Genomic DNA, 20258 nt, shown 5'->3' on the forward strand with positions numbered 1-20258 from the left:
GCAGGCGGAGGCAGTCGAGCACCGGGCTTGCGGCGGTCTCCAGGGTAACGGGGGCCGGGGCCGGTACCGGGGCCGGGGCCGGGCCGCCCCGAGCTCGCCTGCGCCCCGCGGCGCCCCATGGCCTCTCGCGACAGGGATGCCATTTCCTGGTACCAGAAGAAGGTGAGTGCGGCGCGGCGCGGGCGGGCGCGGGCCCGGCCGTGCCCTCAGCCTCCTCTCCTTCCAGATCGGGGCCTACGACCAGCAGATATGGGAGAAGTCCATCGAGCAGACCGAGATGAAGGTAACGGCAGCGGCCGGGCGCTCCCGCCGCCCGGGCTCGGCTCCCCTCGCAGCTAACGGGCCTTTGTTTTCGGCTTCGTAGGGCTTCAAAAACAAGCCTAAGAAGAAGGGTCACATTCAGCCTGATCTGATCGACGTGGATTTAATCAGAGGTGAGCGGTCCGTGAGAGAGATGCTGGTGCCCGGCGTCCCCGTACAGCCGTTAATGCATCGCTGCTTTGCGCAGGGTGGGGGAAAGGCGAACCTGCTCTCTGGCAGGTATTCTTTCTTGAACTGTTAAGCGGCTGCCCGCAGCCTGAGTCATCCAGCTTTCTGGCAGCGGCACCAGCACCGAGCGTTGTTGAAGCCCCAGATCTTACCGGCGGGGTAGGATGCCTGTGCTTGCTAGCGTTGGTGCAAAAGGAGCACTGAAAACCTGAAAGCAGAGGCAGGAGGAATTCGGGGTGGTTCAGCAAAAGCCGTGCTAAGTGGTTGGTGAGAGCAGACTTGGGTAGGTCAGCAGCCGGTGTGCTCAGATAAGATGAGGGGCTACTTTTAGACGTGTCTGTTCGGGCTGTATAGCTTGGACGAGCGCCTGAAGTTGGGCTGCTGTCACCCTTCTGAACTGCAGCCTTCTGGCAGGGTTTGGTCTTGGCTAAAGAGGAAGTCGTAAGTAAGGAAATTCTTGTAATTCACAATTTATGACTTGTTTGTTTTTCCTTTAATTCCAAGGCTCTACATTTGCCAAAGCCAAGCCTGAAATTCCCTGGACATCGCTAACTCGGAAAGGAATTGTGAGAGTTGTATTTTTTCCATTATTCAGCCAGTGGTGGATACAGGTTACTTCCCAGCGTATTTTTATGTGGCTTCTGGTGCTCTATGTTATGCAAGGTAAGGGGCGGTAGCAGTCTGTGCCACGATCCTTTTTCTGCAGGGAACATGACATCATTTTGTAGTCCATAATCTAAAGCAAAAGGATCCTATCTGAAACCTACTTAACATAGATTTCAAGATGTGTGGCACTAGTATTTGCAGAAATTATAAAACAGAGTAAAAGTAAATAGTTAAGACAGAAGAACTGGGCCGTGCTCTTAATTTTTGCATTTGATACAATTTTCTCCTTTTCAGTCATAGCAGTTGTGTTGTATTTCATGATGCCTGTTGTGAATGCAAGTGAAGTCATGGGACCAATGTGCCTTATGTTACTGATGGGAACTGTTCACTGTCAAATAGTGTCCACCCAGATCAACAAACCTTCAGGAAACAACGGACTCAGCAGGCGGAGGAGGTGAGCAGGGTAACGGGTTCATTTGTTGGCATCAAAGCATATGATGGATTGCTCATGGTAGAAGTTAATGGGTAAATATCTTCTATTGTTATGTAAATGTATTATTTAACCATAAATGTGAAAATGAGTATTTTCTGTCTTGCTTGTAATCTTCTCATAACCAAGACAAATGCTGCAAATCTACCAGGCTACGATAGGTCTGGTTTAGTTGTCAGTTGGGCCTTTTTCTAATGTAGCTTTTAATACAGTTTCTTTTTGTGGCCAGAGGAGGGCATTCTGTGCAGAAAGGCATCTTCAAGGTTTTGCAAACCAGTCTGGTGTCCTGCTTTGGCACTAACTGCAGGGAATTGCCGATGTGTGTTGAGAACAGGCAAATGATGACAGAGATGACTGTGGTGGATTCATTGCTGGCAATTTGTTTGTGCATGTGGGAGATGTTACGGTTCATCTACTAGATGTTTAACTGTTAGGTGTCTGACTCAGTTTAAGCACTGATGTAATGTGTTTGAACACAGGATGTTGGATGTGGATAGAGTTTTGCCTCCATTAGATTTCTACAGTAAAGATGGCGTCCAGATTTTGTCTGTTGCATCCTTTACTAGCGATATACTGATGTCCTGTGGGTATACGCATAACTTCTGTTAATCCAAATAAAATTTAGTTTATTTGGAAATAAGCATTCTGTCTGCATGACTTAAGAAAAAGAGCATCTAAAAGACTGTTCAAATCTGATTCAGATCTTTTAAGAAAGACCGAAAAGTAGCTTGCTATGCAAATTTAATTCTCCTTTTTTTAAAAATCAGGAAGTTACGCAAATCTGTGGGTGTCGATGGGAACAGTTGGTCTTCATCTGACAAAAACAGTAAAGAAGAGCAGTCTGAATCTGCATCCATTCTTAACAATTTATTTAGTATGCTTTTCCGAAGGAGGTATGTGATCTTCACTGGGTTTGGTGTATTTGTAATGACACTGTGAACAATTTGATATCTGGAAAATGAAGACAGAATGTATACTGTCACTGACATCCCCAAAGTCTGCCAGCTAATTTGTTTTGAACTAAAAGCACTCTTGGTATTGTAGGAGGCTGATTACTCATTAATTTTTGGTATGTCCTTATTAGGAGATCATACCATGTCTCACACTATAGCTAAAACTGAGCGTTAGATGAGTTGCAGAAAGTGGCGGAGCTTATTTTTATTTATCAGATAAGTGACCTTTCTTGAATGTGTATGCTCAAATTATATTATTGTTTTACCTGATTTCCAGAAGGAGTTGTGCCTTCTGGTTTAAGTTGCTTGAATAGTCATCCCACTTTACCACCTTATTTTTTCTAAAAGTAACTCGAGGAAAAGGAGGATAGATTGTTTGGGGTAATATTTCATTGTCTTCTGCTGTTTTCTCAGGTGAGTTTCTTGATGAGTTTTCAACTGACAGGTCCTTTCTCTTGATGAGGGCTTCCTGTCTTCTGAATTGCTCTTTTTTTTTTTTTTGAAAATAATAATAAGAAAAAATTTCCCTCTTGGTTTAGAAGTTTTAAGATACTATTAGAGTTACAAAAGAACCATCCAGTGAGATTGAAGCAAATATAAGTCTCTCCAACAGAATCAGGACACAAAGAGCCGGTCAGCAGAAGACAATTATGTATTCCCTTAGCTATATTGTTTAATGTTGTACCTGTGTGGCAAGTGAGAAACCACGATGTTTTCCTCAAAGAGTTTTTCTCTGACATAAAAGCATTTAATTGTATTTTCTCTCATAGGATTAGAAGAGTAAAGTTGGTAGCTGAGAAAGGGACTGAGACAGAAAATGGTGTGAATGCTGTGAATAATGTCATTAAGCACAGACATGCCAGATCTGAATACAGGCTGTTGCACTTCAAAGAGAAAAATAAACTTTCCGATGGGGAAAAGAGCCATCAGGTACTGGCAGGAAAGATCCATTTGAAGTCGGAAATTTCAGTGTATTCTGTATGTGCCCAAAAGTTTGTTGATACTTAACTGTGTGGTTTGATCTAATACAAGATATTCCCTTCTTCTACTAATCTTTGCTTGCATATGGGAAACCTGAAAACCCTTTCTACTTCTCGACTGAACAGCTGACATGGTGCTAACACTTTACTGTCAGCATCTTTTCATCTGTTACAATAGTCCAGTATGTCAAACACAGACAATCCTGGAAAATGTCTGTTTTACCAAGGTGCTTGTTTAGTTGTAGAGACTTCTGATCACAAGATGTTCAGTTAAGGAAGACTGCTGATAATGATTAAAAATAAATAAATTAGCAATTTTTAAAAGCAGTTCTGTAAAATAATTTGCCTTGCAAACAGTTCCCCACAATATCCTCTCAGGGGAAGGCAGGAAAATAAAGACTGAAACATCCCCTGGGGAGAGAGAAAGACAGACTTAAAGCATCGTGACCTCTGTTAAAATCTCTAAAACATAAAGCTTTGTGGAGTTACTTTTGAGGCTCCTCTGTGTCGGTAAGGTGTTAACTCCCACGTGAAGAACTTAGATTAGGATCTGTGCGGAACACCATAGTACTGTGCCATCCCAACTCCTCTGTTTCTAGGCCTTTGGAAAGGAGCAGAGCTAGGTGTAGGGGGACACATCTCATGATTTTGGGTCTGCTAGCCACCAGCTTGTAGATACATCTGTTCTGGGCTTAAGGTTGCTGGTAAGACACAGCCAAGAGCTGCTGCTGCCTATTCCTCTTCCTGCCCTTGCCCCAAATCCAACTCCACCCCACCCAAGATTCCCTCTCATTACCTCTGTGGCAAGGCAAGGGCCGGGGTAGGGAGTTAAAATTTGTGATGTCTCTGATGCTAAGTTGGATTCTGTTTCTGCATGTTCTGTGGAGATCATCTTCTGCTGGCTTTTGCAGGTAATTAGAGATGGCTGTGTATACCAGTGTAGTAGCAGCACTGGCCTTGAACCTTTGGTTTGATGCAATTCAGGTTGGTCCTTTTTCGGTGCCTTAGTCTTATTTTGACTGCTGTATTTCTAGGATGACTGCGCCAACAGAGGTGGCATTTCTGATGAGCTTTCGAGTGAGGAGGATGCTGAAGCAATGGCACAAAGGATCTTGTTACGCCAGAATGTAGAAGGGGCTTCCAGTGACAATAGCTATGAAGAGAAGAAAAAGAGGCCTCTTGTTTCTTTGAACCAGGCTGTCTCACAGGTACTCATGTTGGATTTATGCCATTTTCCACACAATTTTTTGCTATGGATAATGAGTTGGTTTTCCTTTGGTTTTGGCAGGTCAAGCAAGCCCTTAAAGGTGCCAGAGACTCTGATAGTGTCGTGGAATCTGAACTAGAATCCACATTATATAGTCAGGTATGGTCATAAATTCAAGAGACAGAGCTTTACCGAGCCTGGCCAGTGCAGGGACATCCTCCCCATTAGAATAGACCGTTATTAAATGACAGTGCTTCAGCATCTTCAGGTATAAGGTGTGGCCTCCCTCCCTGCTTGTTTGCAGCTTTGTAAGCTTTGTTCACAATTGTGAGGATACTACTTTGCTTGACAAAACCAAACCAACCAAACAAAAAAAATCACTCTATTGGCAGCATAGTATGGTCCAAGCTGCCTCTAATAGCTCGTGTTGAATTGCTACAATTACTCTTGTGGTTTGGGAGGCAGCACTGTAGCTTTTATGCTAATAAATTTTGATTTTAAAATGAAGAAATAAATCTATTCTGTGATATATACTCATTCACTTCATTACTTTATCTTCCCCCTGCCACTCCCCCCACCTGAAAATAAAATAGAAATAAAATATATGAATATCAAATTATAAATCTAAAAATCTATAAATAAATATAAAATATAAATGAAATCTTAAAATAGATTATGCAAAAGCCAAAAAACTTTTGCATTAGAATGAGTAAGTCAATTTTTATTTTGTAAAGTTGGGAATAGAGGTGGGGAACTAATGCTGTCTGTGTGCCTTCCTGTGTAGAAATGCTGGTTGCAGAAACTATCACTGAGTAATATTGTCTTTAACAGTTTGCATCAGGTGGGTGTGACTGGGGGTTCTCGACTGCCCCAGGAAGCTGATTTAGCCGATTGCTGGGGGGGAGGAGGAGGTGGTTCTGCAAATTGGGTGTGGGGCTGTGCTGTGTAAATTTTGCTCATCTTCAAAGGACTCGAGGCCCTGCCTTAGTGTGGGGTCCCGGAGCTGTAGTGTGACCCGGAGAGACTCGGAAAGTACTCGCCATGACTCTGAGACAGAAGATATGCTTTGGGACGATCTGCTTCACGGGCCAGAGTGTCGCTCATCCTGCACCAGCGACAGTGAGGAAGTGACTGTAAGAGGTACCAGGCGGGATTTGAAGGAAGATGTTTTCCAGCAGGTTTGTTGATTGTATCCAGTGGCTGAGAATACTATGAAAGATTCCACGCACGCACTTGCACACCCCCCCACGCCCCCTTTTCCCCCTCTGTCTGCCCAAATAATGTGAAAGACACATCTGAATGCTGTTGGTATAATGTGAGCAATCTAATGCTGGATGAGCCCGTTCCGTCAACCACGCTAATCACACGGAAGTCTGGAATGATCTAAATAGTATCAATGATCAATTCGCTCCTCCCCCCCGGTATTATCTGGACCACTGCTAATCCCAAACCAAAGTATTTCACCCAAAGACAAATCTGGAATCCGCCCCTCAATCTAAATACTTTCTAGGAAAAAGCATTATTTAATAGCGGGACAGAAATAGATCATATGCCTTTTGCATTCTTTTCTCTGTTATAGAATCATTTGTTTTGGCTGCAGAATACAAGTCCAGCATCTGCAAAAGTGAGTGCACTGATCTGGGAAGGGAATGACTGTAAGAAGGTGGACATGTCTGTGCTGGAGATCAGTGGGATTATCATGAGCAGGGTAAGAGGGCTGTAAGGCATTGCAACCTCTCTCCCTCACGCTTTAAAAAACAACCACCAAAAAACCTGCAAATGGCTATATATGCAGATATGAAGCGCAGTATAAAACTGGTCCCTCCTCAACTCCAAATACAGTTGTCCCAAATGTTCTTACTTAAAAATTGCATAAACCAAAATTTAGGAAGTCCTGTTGAAGACTAATCAGTGCCGATTATTGTTGGCTGTGTCTCTGCAGTGTGCTGAAGGTGGTGGTTTTATTATTTATTGACTGATTGTTGTTGGTTTTGGACTGAAATGGGTGGAATTGTTTTAGGCTATGTATGTCCTTTGAACGGAAGGGGAACTGAATGGTTGATTGAATTAATGCTGCCACAGCAGCATGCCTTTTCCTTGATGCAAAAACCCAGATAATCATCCTATTTTTGCTCCTGCTTGCCAGGTTAATGCCTACCAGCAAGGAGTGGGTTATCAAATGCTGGGAAACATCATCACCATTGGATTAGCATTCCTACCATTCCTCTACAGACTCTTCTGCACAGATAACCTGGAGCAGCTGTGCTCAATTTCTCTAATGGAGTTTTTGCACATCTTTTGTGGAGCACCTGCTAGCACTCCTGTCATTGTGTTGTCTGCGATCAACTTCCTTGAAAGACTTTGCTTAACCTGGATGTTTTTCTTCATGATGTGTGTTGCTGAGAGAACATACAAACAGGTAGGTTTAAATGTACTGATGCCTTTCATGAACCCTGGGGCAGGTGTTCTACCAAATCCTTGCTGCCTATCACTGAAGACACTGGCAAGACAAGCATGTCTCAGCAAGCTGAAGTGTCAAAGCTGGTAAGATGTCCAAGAAGTTTAGGTAGAGGAGTCCGGGAAGACTCCTATTCATCAGTCACAAACTTAAACCTGTCAATGCTCTTCCTGCCCCCTGCCCCCAAGGGAAAAATAACCTTTTAACACCTTGAAATGGCACTTGAAGTGCATGCTTCAACATGGAGCTGCTTGTGAAGAAGAAAAAGCCTACTTAGTAGGCCTGTTCCAAGATGGAGCATTAGATAGTTGGCTGCATCACGTTCAGCTCCTTCACGACTGTGGGCAGTAGCTTTGTCAAAGTGGCTGTAAATGTTGCATGGTAGGCAGGCTGGTGTTATTTACTGTTTGAGCAAGAGCTTTGTGGCTAATCTTGCATAGCAACAGCAGTTCCACCTCTGCCATACACGAGATGACTACTGTTATTTACCCGAGAGGTCGTGCACTAAGGCCCCCCATTAGGCTTCCCCACTGTGCCACAAGGCTAACCTTTTCTGCCAGTTACCACTAAGCAATCCCCAGCAATCTTTTTTGGTTTAGACTAATTTATGTTTGTGTGCATATGTTTTTGTTTTTAATTTGCAGAGGTTTTTGTTTGCCAAACTTTTTAGTCACATTACATCTGCTCGGAAAGCCAGGAAATATGAAATTCCTCACTTTAGACTCAAGAAGGTAGAAAACATTAAGATCTGGTTGTCCCTTCGTTCCTATCTAAAGGTGAGTTCTGATCCAAGATGGGTGCATTTGATTATTACCGAGGGTGTAACCCAGTCTCTAGGTACATGTACTTTACCTCATTGCTGCCTGGCACTCTGGACAGCACTGCTTGAACCGTTAAACAATTACAGCTGTTTGTGTGAGCCCTGACTTCACAGCTCTGCATCCAAACCTTAGGCCTGACTCAGTGTCTTTGTTCCTACAGAGGCGAGGCCCCCAGCGATCTGTGGATGTTGTCGTATCATCAGTCTTTTTACTCGCTCTTTCAATTGCTTTTATATGCTGTGCCCAGGTGAGATTTTAACTTTTTTTTTTTTTAAAAGAAGCAGGGGGAAAAACCCCTAAGCTACTGGACGCTTTTCTTTTGCCAACCAACAAAGTGCTTGAACTCTAGCTGTTTGTCTCCAAAGTAATATGGAGGGGTTTGCATTTTTTAAAAGCTTTGTAGTGTTTAGTTGGTAATAGGTGTTCATTCTCTATGTTTGCAGAGGAAAGTCTGGGGTTTTTATAATCATTAGGAAAATTGCAGGACACACATAGGCTTTTGTACACAAAGGACTCTGCCTAAGTACCTCAAGTGTTCACAGGACGTTTTATTTAAGATGGCTGATTGCAGCACCCTCTTTAACCACTGTTGTTGAAAAGCAGGTCAATAACTAAACCTTCTGTTTAGTAAGCAGTGTTAATGCTGGAGCTGTTTTCTTGGTTTCTTTGTTTTTGGCAAGAGATGCATTACAGTGTTTAGGCAAGTTCTTGATACCATGAGGACGCAGCTGCGGTAGCAGTTAAGATCGATGATTATGATTGATGATACTGACTGTCACTGCTGTGATTGCGTTTCTAAGCCACAGGTTTCTGGAGGAAGTAATGACAATCCCGGTCCCGCTGTATTAGACCCGATGAGTACATACTGGGAAAGGCAGCATCAGCTTAGCATGGCTGTGGTGGTCTAAGGCTGCCAGTGGGAGAAGCACACATGAAAGGAAAGACATTTTATTACCAGTTAATTGGAAAGAGGGAGGAAAGAGAAAGAAGCAGCATCCTTTTTTAAGCAGGAAAAAAAAAAAAATCAAATTTCAAGCTAAAGCCAGGTTAGAAACAAGACCTTTTACTTTAACCTAGTTACATGACTGAACTACAGTTCAAGGGAAAAATTGTCAGTAGCTATAGAGCATGGATGTCTGTTCAGAAGAGGAGTAAGGGCAAGTAAGAACTTGTTACTGACATTGGCATTTTTTTTGTTCAATACAGGTTCTTAAGGGTCACAAAACATTTCTGAATGCAGCTTACAACTGGGAGTTCCTAATCTGGGAGGCAGCACTTCTTCTCTTTTTACTACGTCTGGCATCTTTGGGCTCCGAAACCAACAAGAAATACAGTAATATTTCAATCTTGCTCACTGAGCAGGTATCTCCATTTAGCTTATTCTCCCCCCTTTGGCTTTGTGGCGTGTTTGGATACAATTATTGCATTTCAACCAGCTTAGAAAATACTGGAATCAAATTTTAAAATTTAGAAATCAACACTTGTGCTGGACAGAAGGCAATAAAACACTGTACAGCTGGGGAGGGACAAGCTGTTAGACATTTGGACAGACTCAAATTCTACATTATTTTTATCTTTGGGTTAACACGTGTTAGCCACGTCAATCAGAAAAAGAACGATGATATCACTGCTAATTCCTGTCTGTGGATGCATCGCTTCTTTAGGAGTGACAATAGACTGCAGAAAATGGCTCTAATTTCCCTCAGTTAGAAATTAGTTGGGGCTAGTGCTGGAATATTAACATCTGGTCTGCAATGTCTCTCTGTCACAGATAAACTTATACCTAAAGATGGAGAAGAAGCCAAACAAGAAGGAACAGCTGTCTCTAGTAAACAATGTTTTGAAACTATCTACAAAGCTACTGAAGGTAAGCTACTCTCCCTAAAAACATGTTGCTAAATTTTATGGAAGCAATGACTAATGACAATGACTGTGTTTTTGCTCTTCCCATTTCTCTTGTCTTGATTAGGTAAGTTAGTTCTCACAAAGGGAGTTTCTCTGTGCTTCTATAGCCATGGCATAAGATTAAGTAATGCAAGACCTATGTGGTTAATTAGTGCTGCAAACCTTTGATTAGTAGTGGCTCACTATGATTTAGTGAGTATGAACACAGCATGTCTCCTTACTACTTGAATTTAATTTTCCTTCAGCAGCTTTGCTGCTGAAGCTTGTTGACGGTAGCAGAGTAGATATTTGGAAAAGAAAGAGCATAGTCTAGAAGAGCCACATAAGTTAGTCTAGACAAATTCTACAGCCTGTTGTGTTAAGCTCTAGTTGTGTTGCTACAAAGGAGACTTTTCAGATTCAGCATGGCTGTTTGTTAGACAACATCTTGAGCTGGGAGGCCTGAAATATAGAGTGGGAATTTCTGTACAAACGTTTAAGGATACAGAGGCAGAGCATGATTAGCAAAGTCTGCCAGAGCGCCAGTATTAAGCTGAAAGTCAGAAGATTAATTCCTTCTGGTATGGACTAACACTAATGCGTTGGGGTTTTTTTTCCTTTCACTGCAGGAATTAGATACTCCATTTAGGCTGTATGGACTGACCATGAATCCATTAATCTACAATATAACACGTGTTGTAATACTCTCTGCTGTCTCAGGTGTTATAAGTGATCTTCTAGGATTCAATATCAGAGTAAGTATAACAACTCCCATACAAACTAACAGGAAACATCTTGTAAGGGTCACGTTAGTACCATTGCCAAATTCCTCCCACCCAAGCAGAAAGCTCGTGAGTTTGAATTAGGCTCCCTCTACATGGTAATTCAGAGAACAGACCATGCTGAATGAACCTCCAGCTCCCTGAGCCAGTCTGGCAGGCGGGAGGACAGGGCTGACAAATTTCAGCCCTGTTCAGGTCTTCAGTGCCCGCTTAAAGCCATTAGTCAGAATCCTGGGTTCTTTCCCTTTAGAATGAAGACACAGTCCTCCTGTGGCTCACGCTTCTAAATCAGAGCTTGCTGAGCAGAGCGTTCAACGCAGGATGGGCAAAGGAGACTGAGCTCTACCTGTAGATGAAAAGCATTCAGACCTATGGCTTTCAGACCAATACTCACTCTCCGTATCTCTTTTCAGTTATGGAAAATTAAACCGTGAACTGACCAAACAAACATCAGCACTCAGCCCTCTCCACCAGAAAGAGACCAGAGAAGATAACCAATAGCTTGGGCAAAAAGCAGAGGTGCTCTCAAACTACAGAAATCTGTAATTGTGATTTTTTTAACAGATTCTCAGCGTACATATCGAAAGTTCTCCCTCTGCTTTACTGTTCTATAACATACAGAATAAGCTGGTCTAATTAGCAGAGTCATCCCATGGCATGGACACACAGCAAAACAGAATTAATGGGGCCAAATACTAGTAGCTGGCATTGAAAATAGCAGGAACTGTGTGCACACAGTGTGGGGCATCGAACACTAAAAGCCATGTGAGAGCTCCTACTGGAGGGACACCGATGATTGCTACAGGTGCCTTGTTTCTGTAAAATCTGTAATCCTGTGCGTGTGACAAGTGAAGAGTCGGGCCTCCTGTTAGCGTCATCCTTTTCAGAGAGCTCTGGAGCTACACTGAAATTTTTCAATTTGTGCATCCTTCTTCAGAGCTCTGCTCGGACTGATAATACTTAGGTGCATTCATCTGAATGTGCTGATAAGTATTTCTTTTCTTACAAGCTCAGCGTGCTTGAGGCTTTGCCTCTTTACCCTGAACTACTGCAGGACGCAGTGAAATTTGGTCTGCACAAGATGAATTCTGCCTCCATGTTGACAGTTAAGCAATATAACAGATTCATGCTGGTTGGCTTACGTTGGGTCTTCTGCAAATAAATGATCATTTTTTGAAAACATTAGTTACATGAGAACAACCTTAAAACACAAACTACAAGTAAAGCGTTGTCAACTATAGAATATTTTGCTGTTTGTTCCCCGTAACACCTCAGTCATGCTTAGCCCGGGCTCTGTACCGCGGGCATCCTGGCGTGTCTTCTTCTGACAGCCAGCTTTGCTCCGCGTTCTGAGAAGCTGTTGCAGCTCCGCACTGCAATAGTGCCTTACACTGGAATACCCGAGGAAGAAATCCGTTGTGCGGATCAGTTCAGTGGAAGAGATGTGGCAAAGACTTCCTCGCCCAAAAGCAGAATAATGTTTAGAAAGGGCATAGGAGAGAAACAAAATGTTTTAAAGACATCTGTTAAACGTAGATGTTCCTTAACTGACTCTACTATCTTCTATTATATTAGTAATGAAAAAAGCAAAAACTGAGGAACTTTTCATAGCTTCATTCTTTCACATAAGGGGTAAGATGGCATAAGAATTTTTGGTAGTAAATTGTTTACAGCTATTTTCTGTACAAGGAAAAGTTGTAAGATGTAAAAGGAGATGACAATTTTATATATCAAAATGTGCAAATAAACCTACAGTACAAGTATTTCATCATTAACAACTGTTTCTACATGACTTGATGATTTCTGTAACACCTTTGTTGAACATTTGTTATTTGAACAGGGAATCAAAGAAACTTCCAATAATAAATTGCATTTGTTTTCCAGAAGAGTACTATGTTTGTGGGTAAAACCTGGGTCATAGATTCAGCTGTTTAAAGTATCGCACCACTGAAAGTCAACGAAGAATCTATTTTATACAGTGCAGAACCAACAGGCCATGAACTGGAGTTTCTTTTTAATATCTATATAAAAAATAATGAGCGATTTACAGGTCTGTCTCTAGTCAGAACCTCAGAAGTATGTATAAAGGTGCTGTACAATATATAAACATTTACACCCAGTACATCCATACGTTGCTTAGCATTCCAAGGCCACATTGCTAAGTCATCTGATACAGTAAGTACAGATACAAGTTCTATGGAAGGAGAAATCACACACAGGTAAGACACGAAATCAGGTCACATTAACATATAGAAAAAATACAGGGGTATGATGACAGGGAAATAATTTCAGTGGTGCTAATTCATCTTTGTATTAAACATCTGAATTTGTTACTGTACTCAGCGGTTAGGGCAAGTGCATACAACTCAACATAAAACAGAATCTCTTGTTAAGAATACATGGTTAATATCTACATAGGCTACTTCAAAGTATTAAATATTTTCACAGTCATACTCCACAACATGGAGTATTTGTATGTATTATGCTACACAGCAAATCTCAGTGGATCATCCAATGTCAAGCAGCAGAGCACAGTTCAGATCTGCTTTAAAGTCTATTTAATTTTCAAAGTCTTTGTTTAAAAAGCTGTTTGAGTAGTCATCTGTACTTCTAAAGAATTCAACTCAGAACTGATTCACTGTACTTCATTAAGCTTTAAAAACATTAAATGTTTCAAAGCCAAAACGAAATATTGACTCATTCACTTTCAAATAGCAAATCGTCTTATTTTGAATTTTAATATGAGTAAGTAAAGCTTGACCTTGTACACTTCTTTCTCCTGCAAACGACCCATGGGCTCCTTCTACCACTTTTTTGCAGTCATTAAAAGCCTAACATGTCAGGAAATCATGACTAGAACTATGAAGAAAATAAAACCCTTCAATTTATGCAGTCTGCTGTTCTTACAGCTGTAGGACTGATGTGTCAGTAGATTCTGGTGGTAACGTTCCTCTTTTTAAAATATGTATTATAGCCCAAACAATAGATATTAAGTCTCATGTACCCTGTATATCATCCTATTTAGCACTCTTAGAACAGATCACACATTCAAAGTAACGTATGGGAGACTTCTAATATACGCAGGCAAGAACTTCATTTAAGAAGCTACTATGGCAGTTGGTTCTGTCCTAAAGGTCAGCTGTTATCTCTGCAGAGGGAAAAAATCAGATTCCTGAACTAGCATTAAATAATTAAAGATGGGAGTTCAGTACACAGCACCACAATGAGGCGGAAAACAAATGTGCACTCATTGCTTATGTTTACAAAGAACGCTAAGGATGACACAGTGCCACAAGTGAAACCAAAGGAATTATGTTATTTAACAGAACCCAGAATTTTCTCTTTTCAGACAGATGTTTGCAAACACTTGTTATAAGCATCCTTATGAATCAAGAAAATAAAGCAATTTTGCTGTGTTCATAAAAAGCAAAATTACAAAACATTGATTATGTCAAATATAATTTTTATCTACAGGATTTTGTATTAGGTATAAAAATTTAAGAAAAAACATCAATTGAAGAGCATCAGTGGCTCATTTGCTGCCCTAGAATTGATAGAACCAACTCACCTGACTTCTTACTGAACCAGTAAGAACGTGTATTTCCTTATGTAAACATGCAACATGCTCTTGAGAAAAATACCCATTTCAGACAAAACCTTGCCTTTCCTGTGACTGGAATACATACGAGAAGGATTAGATTGACTGGATACAGTAGATAACTTGGCACAAGAACAAGAAGTGAGTCATGATCACATTGGCAATATAGGCATTAAATAATTTTGTTCAGAAACTCACAATACTATCTGAGAAAGCCGTAGCAGTGCAACGTCGAGAGCAGCAGAACACCGCCTTCAAAAGGACAAGGGGACAGCAGCTTATGGAAGAGTTTCATTTAAGCAATCCAAAAGGTCCTTCATGCAGCTTAGATAATTTAAGAACGAATCAAATACTTTCTACCCTCTAACCAGTTTCTGAAAAAAAAAGGACAACTTCGTGAAAAGAAACAATGCTTTTAAATGACCATTATTAGAAACTTGATTAGAACATGTTCTAAAAAAAAAAGTGTCAGTCAAACCCGTTTTTCAGCCACACCTGCTGTTTGGGTGACTTTACATGCGCTTGGTACCCTCCAAGGTCCAGGAGTTATCGGTGTTTTCTTGACTGGAGAACTATTCTCAGATTTGGAAATTCCATCATCTTTGGTTTCATCAGGCAGCTCCATGTGTCTCTCTCTGTGTTGTCTGTTCAGCATAACAGTTTCCTGTGTTTCTAGCCTTCTTTGTTTCTCCATGGAAAGCAGTGGAATATTGGAAAGACTGGAAGTTTTGAATCTGCTGGAACTTGGCTCTCCAGAGTTTGACTTCTTTATTTTTTCGTCTTCAGATGTGTTTCTCCTGGAGTCACGGAATGGAAGATTAGTCTCATGAAATGCAGCACGTTGTCGCTCTGGAGACCACCCTTCCGTCTTTTCAGAAGTTTTCTGCTTCGCGTCTTTCCTGGTGACTCCTGTTTTACCATTTCCACCTTTCAATTGCTCAACAGTCCTCTTATCACCACCAGTTGTTCTATCTTGATATTCTTGTAACCTGCCTACCGTTTCTACGTTTCCTTGCTTACTGAGATGCTTTTGGGGACTGGCAGACCTTCCTTGATTTCCACTGGAATACTCTTTTTTGTTACTACTGTTCATCCCTATTTCTGTGGGTTTACTCTCACTCACTCTAGAACTGTCAGGTTTATGTGAGAGATTGCCGTATGTTTTTTCAGGATCCCCTTTTCTGGGGCTGTGGAATCCTGTGTGAGGGTGTCCCTCAGCAGCCACCAACTTTTCTGGACTTGCAGATCTGTCTCTTCTGGTCCCTAATTCCAAACTACCTTTTGTGATTTCAAACCCAGGGCTGGAGGGACATTCCCATCTGTTCTTTGTTCCCTGGGGAGAAGACAGAGGCTTCATCTCAAACTGGTTTTCAGTTAAAGTGCTTATCTTTTCAGGCACAGTGTTCTTTGCTTGTTCCAGTTTCTCAGACAGCTGAACTCTCCTTAAAGCTTCTCCTGGTACTGGTAAATAACACACTTCAGATGGGGAAGCAGAATGTGAAGATGAAGATAATGGTGACTGTTCTTCATATATTACATTTGACGAAGATGGACTATAACTATCCCAATCACCTGGAAGTGAACAGCGAGAGATTTGACTAAATAACGACAAAAAAAAAAAATCACTAAATAGTTTAGAAATGTGCATACTACTGAGGTTCCAGGATGTTATATGAAATCTTCAATTTAAAAAAGATTACGTAGTGGCATACTCTCAAAGTCTTATTTAGTCAGTTTTCTATATTGCATTGTTCTACAACCTACAACAACTGTAAAGATGCGATTTGGGAAAAAACTTGTGCTTAGAATGCTGGCACGATCTCTGCGGGACCGACACAGTCTTGTATCAGCACAACTTTAGAGCCTACATAGCAAAATTGCAAAATAGAAAGTCCCTGACCTACATTGTTTAATATAAAAAACCCAAATGAACTGAAATTGTTATGCTAAAAGAAAACTGAAAACAGTGAAAAGTTGAGGTTATTCATAGCTTTGCACTTTAATAATAGGAAGAGATGAAACACAAGACATGCAGATTTACCAAGTCTTTAAGGAAAAACCAAGAAAAGCACTGAAAGCCCTTAATGTTGCTCAGGTTTCACGTAGGGACACAGACTGGAAGGAGCCAAACCTGAAGGAGGAAGAGAAAAAGCCCAGAACTACATACCAAAATCACAGAGTACAGCAAGCAAGATTTCAATCAGAAATGTATGATTAACAGCAAGACAAGAGGCGACAAAACCCTTCCCTTCTCCACAGTTGCTGATCTAATCTCAGTTGCTTAACCCAGTCTCAGGCCTCACATTTGATGGAGGGCTGCGCCAGATGGTCTCCAGAGGTTCCTTCAGACTCTTCTATGATTCTGTGTTTCTACCTCAGACTCAGGAGATTTCCATGAACAAGAGGGCCAGGAGTGATTCCAGAGAATTACTGCGCTGCCCTCGTGGTGCAGGATAAACACCATTTATCACTGCTGAATTATATCAAGCTTAAATAGCTGTTAGTAAGGAGAGAGCTGGAGATGCCCTCACACTGCCTCCCTCTCTTCTAGCTTGTAGATGTTGATTTTAAAAGAGGACCTCAGCAGAAGCTCATCAGAACACAAGGAGGACTATATTTAACTTTCACCCTTAATGAGTAGGTAATTCAGTGTGAGAGACAAACCCAGCCAGCCAGGAATCTAGCAAGATGGCACAGAACAGACCTCGCAGTTCACAGATGGCCTGTTTCCGTGCCATGCGCTAATTCACTGATTTTACTGTGCTGTGCAGGCTGGAACAGTAAGATGCTAAGAGCCATCTTCTAGCTCTCTGGAGGAAAGAAATGGAGAAAGTTCTGAGCAGATTTTGTCCCTTGAGTGGATGCCAGTTGCTGCCTGTAAATGACTGAACACAACAAACTATTTGGTAGTTCAAACTGTGCGCTTTAAAATTTTCAAAGGATAAACTCATGGTTGGTCGCTATTATTGAAAAGCTCTTCAGCAGAAAAAGTGACCTTACAATTTAAGAAGTTTACCAAGGGTTAAAAGATTAAAACATGTACCGGGAGAGAAAGTGTTCTTTGCTTTAAAATACTGCCACAGCCACAAGTCTTTTTGATTTGCAGTTTTGGAGCATTTCCTAAGTCAGACTCAAAACCATCAGTTCTGTGCTCTGTAGCTGAACTCAGAGCTCCTGCAAGCATTTGGTTTTCTGTCCTTCCTTTTTTTTTTTCCCTACAAAGTTGTGCTTTCCTGTTGTAGATGCAGAAGTCATAACTTTAAACAGAATCCATTTTTACAGCAAAGCTGTCTCTCCCCCTGCTTTCTGAAGTTTGGGTTTTGAAAAACAAAGCATTCTGTAATTTAGAAGGCTAAAAACAGTGAAGTAAATCTGTACAGAAATAATATTCTTAACAGTATAGGCATTTTGAACTGAGTACTGTATCATAGAGAATTTTAATTTAAATTAAAAGGCAATCAGTGTTAATTATCACATTTGTATAGGAAAACTTGATTAGCTTGGACAGAGCTGAGAAACTTATTACAATTACAAATATGCAATAATTTCATACTGTGTAATATTCCTAGGTACTTGTCATGTGTTAATTTTACCAAAAATATTCCTTATATTTTAAGACAAATATGAACACCTGCACAGCTGTCAAAAAGGGAACTGCTAACTATTTCAGTGAACAAGCACCAAAGTCTCCTTATGAGACTGTACTTCATTGCCTTGGACCCTCAAAACGAAACAGCGCTTGAGATGACATACTGTGATCTGGTATCAAGCCAGTCCCTGGTCTCAGCAGCAGCAAAACTTTATTCCCTCCAGCCTGAATCAGCTCAATGGCTCGTGTGTGAGTGATTCCTTGGGTGGGTTCTCCATTAATTTCAACAATTTGGTCACCAACCTGATGAGAAAATAGCAACCAGGTTAGTCTTTATGAATCTCTGACACCGTAAACTAATTTTTAATTTAGAAAGAAAAAAATAGAGGCAGATGCTTCTATTTTTCCTCTCATGCTAAAATCCACTCAGCAATAGCAACACCCTTCCATGGCTGCTGATTAACATGACGCGACGCAACACTCTGGTGGTTCAGAGCTCTTCATGCAGGTCTTCTGCTCAGCCAGCACAATAAAAGATCTCAGGTTCCTTAAACACATCTTCCATTTATTTACAAGTGATGAGACAGATACAGCCATGTGCTTGAATGTATTTTCATTCTGGATCATTGTATGGAGGGAGCTTATGGATGAACCACATCAAACCTGGCACCACGCGCCTGTTTAATGTCACACTAACTAGGTAAGTAACACAGCAACTTCTCTACACTTAATGCAGAGCTGAACGCTACCATGGCAGAACAGCTTTTATGTAAGGGAAGGATTTTTTATTCCAGGTAGGAGAGATCACCACTATGCAGTTATCAGTACTATGGTCTCTGAGGCCAATTAGCAACTTACAGAGGTATTGGGCAGGTAATTACAGTTCACACTGCCTTTGCAGGCTGCTGGAAAGGGGTTGGAATAACACCCCCACAAAAAGGGTCATGAAACCTATTTCGCAATACATGGATCAGCCAATGGATGTCACTAGTGCATAAAATTAGCAGTTTTAAGAGACTGTCTGGGCTTTGCTAAATAACCTGTCTCTGCCAAAGGAGGTCACTGGCTGGTTACTCATCCAACAGGACAGGACGCTCCACACTGTGCGACGTGCCTCCTGTCATGCTCAGTTGCCATTAAGTGGGTGAGAAATTCCTCTTCACTGTTTTAAAGTACAGCCAGAAAATGACACCATTTTCCAGCTGAGGATGGAAACTGAATGATGTGAAAATTGTGAATAACCTCACGCTGGGTGAGCGCAGCCCCTCTGTGCTCCGAGCTGCTGGGGACACACGGCACAGCGCTTGTGGCCCTGCTCCTCCACAGCCACCAGCACCAGCCACGGGCTGCGGAGGGCTCACGTTCCCCACGGGATGCGACGACCCACCACCGCAGCAAACGCATCCCTGTATACACACATCCCCTGCACAGTACGGCACTCGGTGCCAAGTGGTGGGAGGGGCACTTGCGCAAGACTGCTCAGGACCCACAGTCCAGAGTGAAAGTTGACCTGTGGGAGCTGGAGCGCTTTCAGCAGTATCTTGCTATCACGGTCCCCCCACCAACTTGTGCCCTGGCACAGGTCATCTACGCAAAGCACGGTACAGTCAGCTGGGAACCTTTTGGTTGCTCTTGCCTGGAAAGCAAAGCCCTGGAGCTTAGTGTAACACCACTTGAAGGAGCAATACAAGAGAAAATATTAGTACTAAATACTACACTCATGTAGTCTCTCAAGCATGAGGGAAAATGCTAATTACCGTAAAGAATTAGGACAATAGAAGTTAACAATACTTAGAATTTCACATCCAATTAAGCCCCACAGTAGCCCTAGCAACTATCTGTGTCAGCGCTGTTCTACAAGCTATAGCACAAATGGAGGCAGAGCCTTGTGCCAGTGGCCATACATGCAGTGAAGCACCAGGACTGCATGTGGGACGGCATCTCACAGGCACCTGGCTCAGCTTCATGCTCCAGCCTCTGAAAATTCAGCTCTGGGCAGTAGTCAGAGTCAGAGACTCTCACATACCATTGCTCTTTGCTATTGTACCCATATATTTTCCTTTTACTACAATATTTGAAAGTGAATTCCTTACACAAACATAAGAATTAACATAATAATCTTTGAAAAAAGTTAGGCTTATATCTTCAGACACAGAACAGCGATAGCACAATGTACACACAAACTTTTCTTACAAATTCACTGACTCAGACAGCGATTCTCCTTTCAGCTTTCTGCTCCACTGTGCAATTTCTTGTCTGGGCTCCTAAAGCATCCTGAGTAGCTGCTGCTCACGCCCTGGGACATGTACCTTATTGTAACTCAAGCATAGATGGACAGTTCATTTTGGATGGCCAGAGCTGGTCATATATTTCTCCTTTAAAAGCCTACCGCCACAGCATT

The 20258-nt window shown here is 41.8% G+C and overlaps 2 protein-coding genes across 9 annotated transcripts in view; one reads left to right on the plus strand and one right to left on the minus strand.

Annotated features, from left to right (window-relative positions):
* Positions 1 to 57: 57 nt before the first annotated feature.
* Positions 58 to 12556, plus strand: PHTF1 (putative homeodomain transcription factor 1). Of its 4 annotated transcripts, none has more exons than XM_076358162.1 (18): positions 58 to 162; positions 227 to 283; positions 365 to 434; positions 994 to 1152; positions 1390 to 1549; positions 2353 to 2478; positions 3309 to 3468; positions 4553 to 4726; positions 4807 to 4884; positions 5694 to 5903; positions 6305 to 6433; positions 6872 to 7144; positions 7828 to 7959; positions 8165 to 8251; positions 9211 to 9366; positions 9776 to 9871; positions 10518 to 10643; positions 11084 to 12556. In XM_076358162.1, exons 1-18 carry the CDS (start codon positions 118 to 120, stop codon positions 11102 to 11104), a joined length of 2259 nt encoding a protein of 752 aa, XP_076214277.1. In that variant the 5' UTR covers positions 58 to 117; the 3' UTR covers positions 11105 to 12556. The 4 variants fall into 4 exon arrangements, with proteins under 4 accessions (XP_076214277.1, XP_076214278.1, XP_076214279.1 ...); XM_076358163.1 differs by having other exon boundaries at positions 6326 to 6433; XM_076358164.1 differs by having other exon boundaries at positions 1495 to 1549.
* A 67-nt stretch (positions 12557 to 12623) lies between these two features.
* Positions 12624 to 20258, minus strand: part of MAGI3 (membrane associated guanylate kinase, WW and PDZ domain containing 3) — an 83127-nt gene continuing 75492 nt past the window's right edge. For 2 of the 5 annotated variants that reach the window (XM_076358161.1, XM_076358159.1), the window contains exons 20-22: positions 18022 to 18160; positions 16310 to 16399; positions 15771 to 15840 (exon numbers count right to left, since the gene is read on the minus strand). In XM_076358161.1, the coding sequence (XP_076214276.1) occupies positions 16350 to 16399; positions 18022 to 18160 (189 nt within the window). In that variant the 3' untranslated portion in view covers positions 15771 to 15840; positions 16310 to 16349. Of the gene's footprint in view, positions 15841 to 16242; positions 16400 to 18021; positions 18161 to 20258 lie in introns of those variants that run through there. The other 3 variants (XM_076358158.1, XM_076358156.1, XM_076358160.1) reach the window with 2 other exon arrangements.

Source organism: Aptenodytes patagonicus, chromosome 22 (assembly GCF_965638725.1).
Source record: "Aptenodytes patagonicus chromosome 22, bAptPat1.pri.cur, whole genome shotgun sequence".
Classification (NCBI taxonomy): Eukaryota; Metazoa; Chordata; class Aves; order Sphenisciformes; family Spheniscidae; genus Aptenodytes; species Aptenodytes patagonicus.

What these genes read in the sequence shown, in the direction of transcription:
- PHTF1 (XM_076358162.1), top strand. Translation starts at nt 118, where the DNA reads ATGGCCTCTCGCGACAGGGATGCCATTTCCTGGTACCAGAAGAAG. An exon ending in TTTCCTGGTACCAGAAGAAG is followed by an intron (nt 163 to 226) that starts GTGAGTGCGGCG and finishes CTCTCCTTCCAG; the next exon opens with ATCGGGGCCTACGACCAGCA. An exon ending in CGACGTGGATTTAATCAGAG is followed by an intron (nt 435 to 993) that starts GTGAGCGGTCCG and finishes TTTAATTCCAAG; the next exon opens with GCTCTACATTTGCCAAAGCC.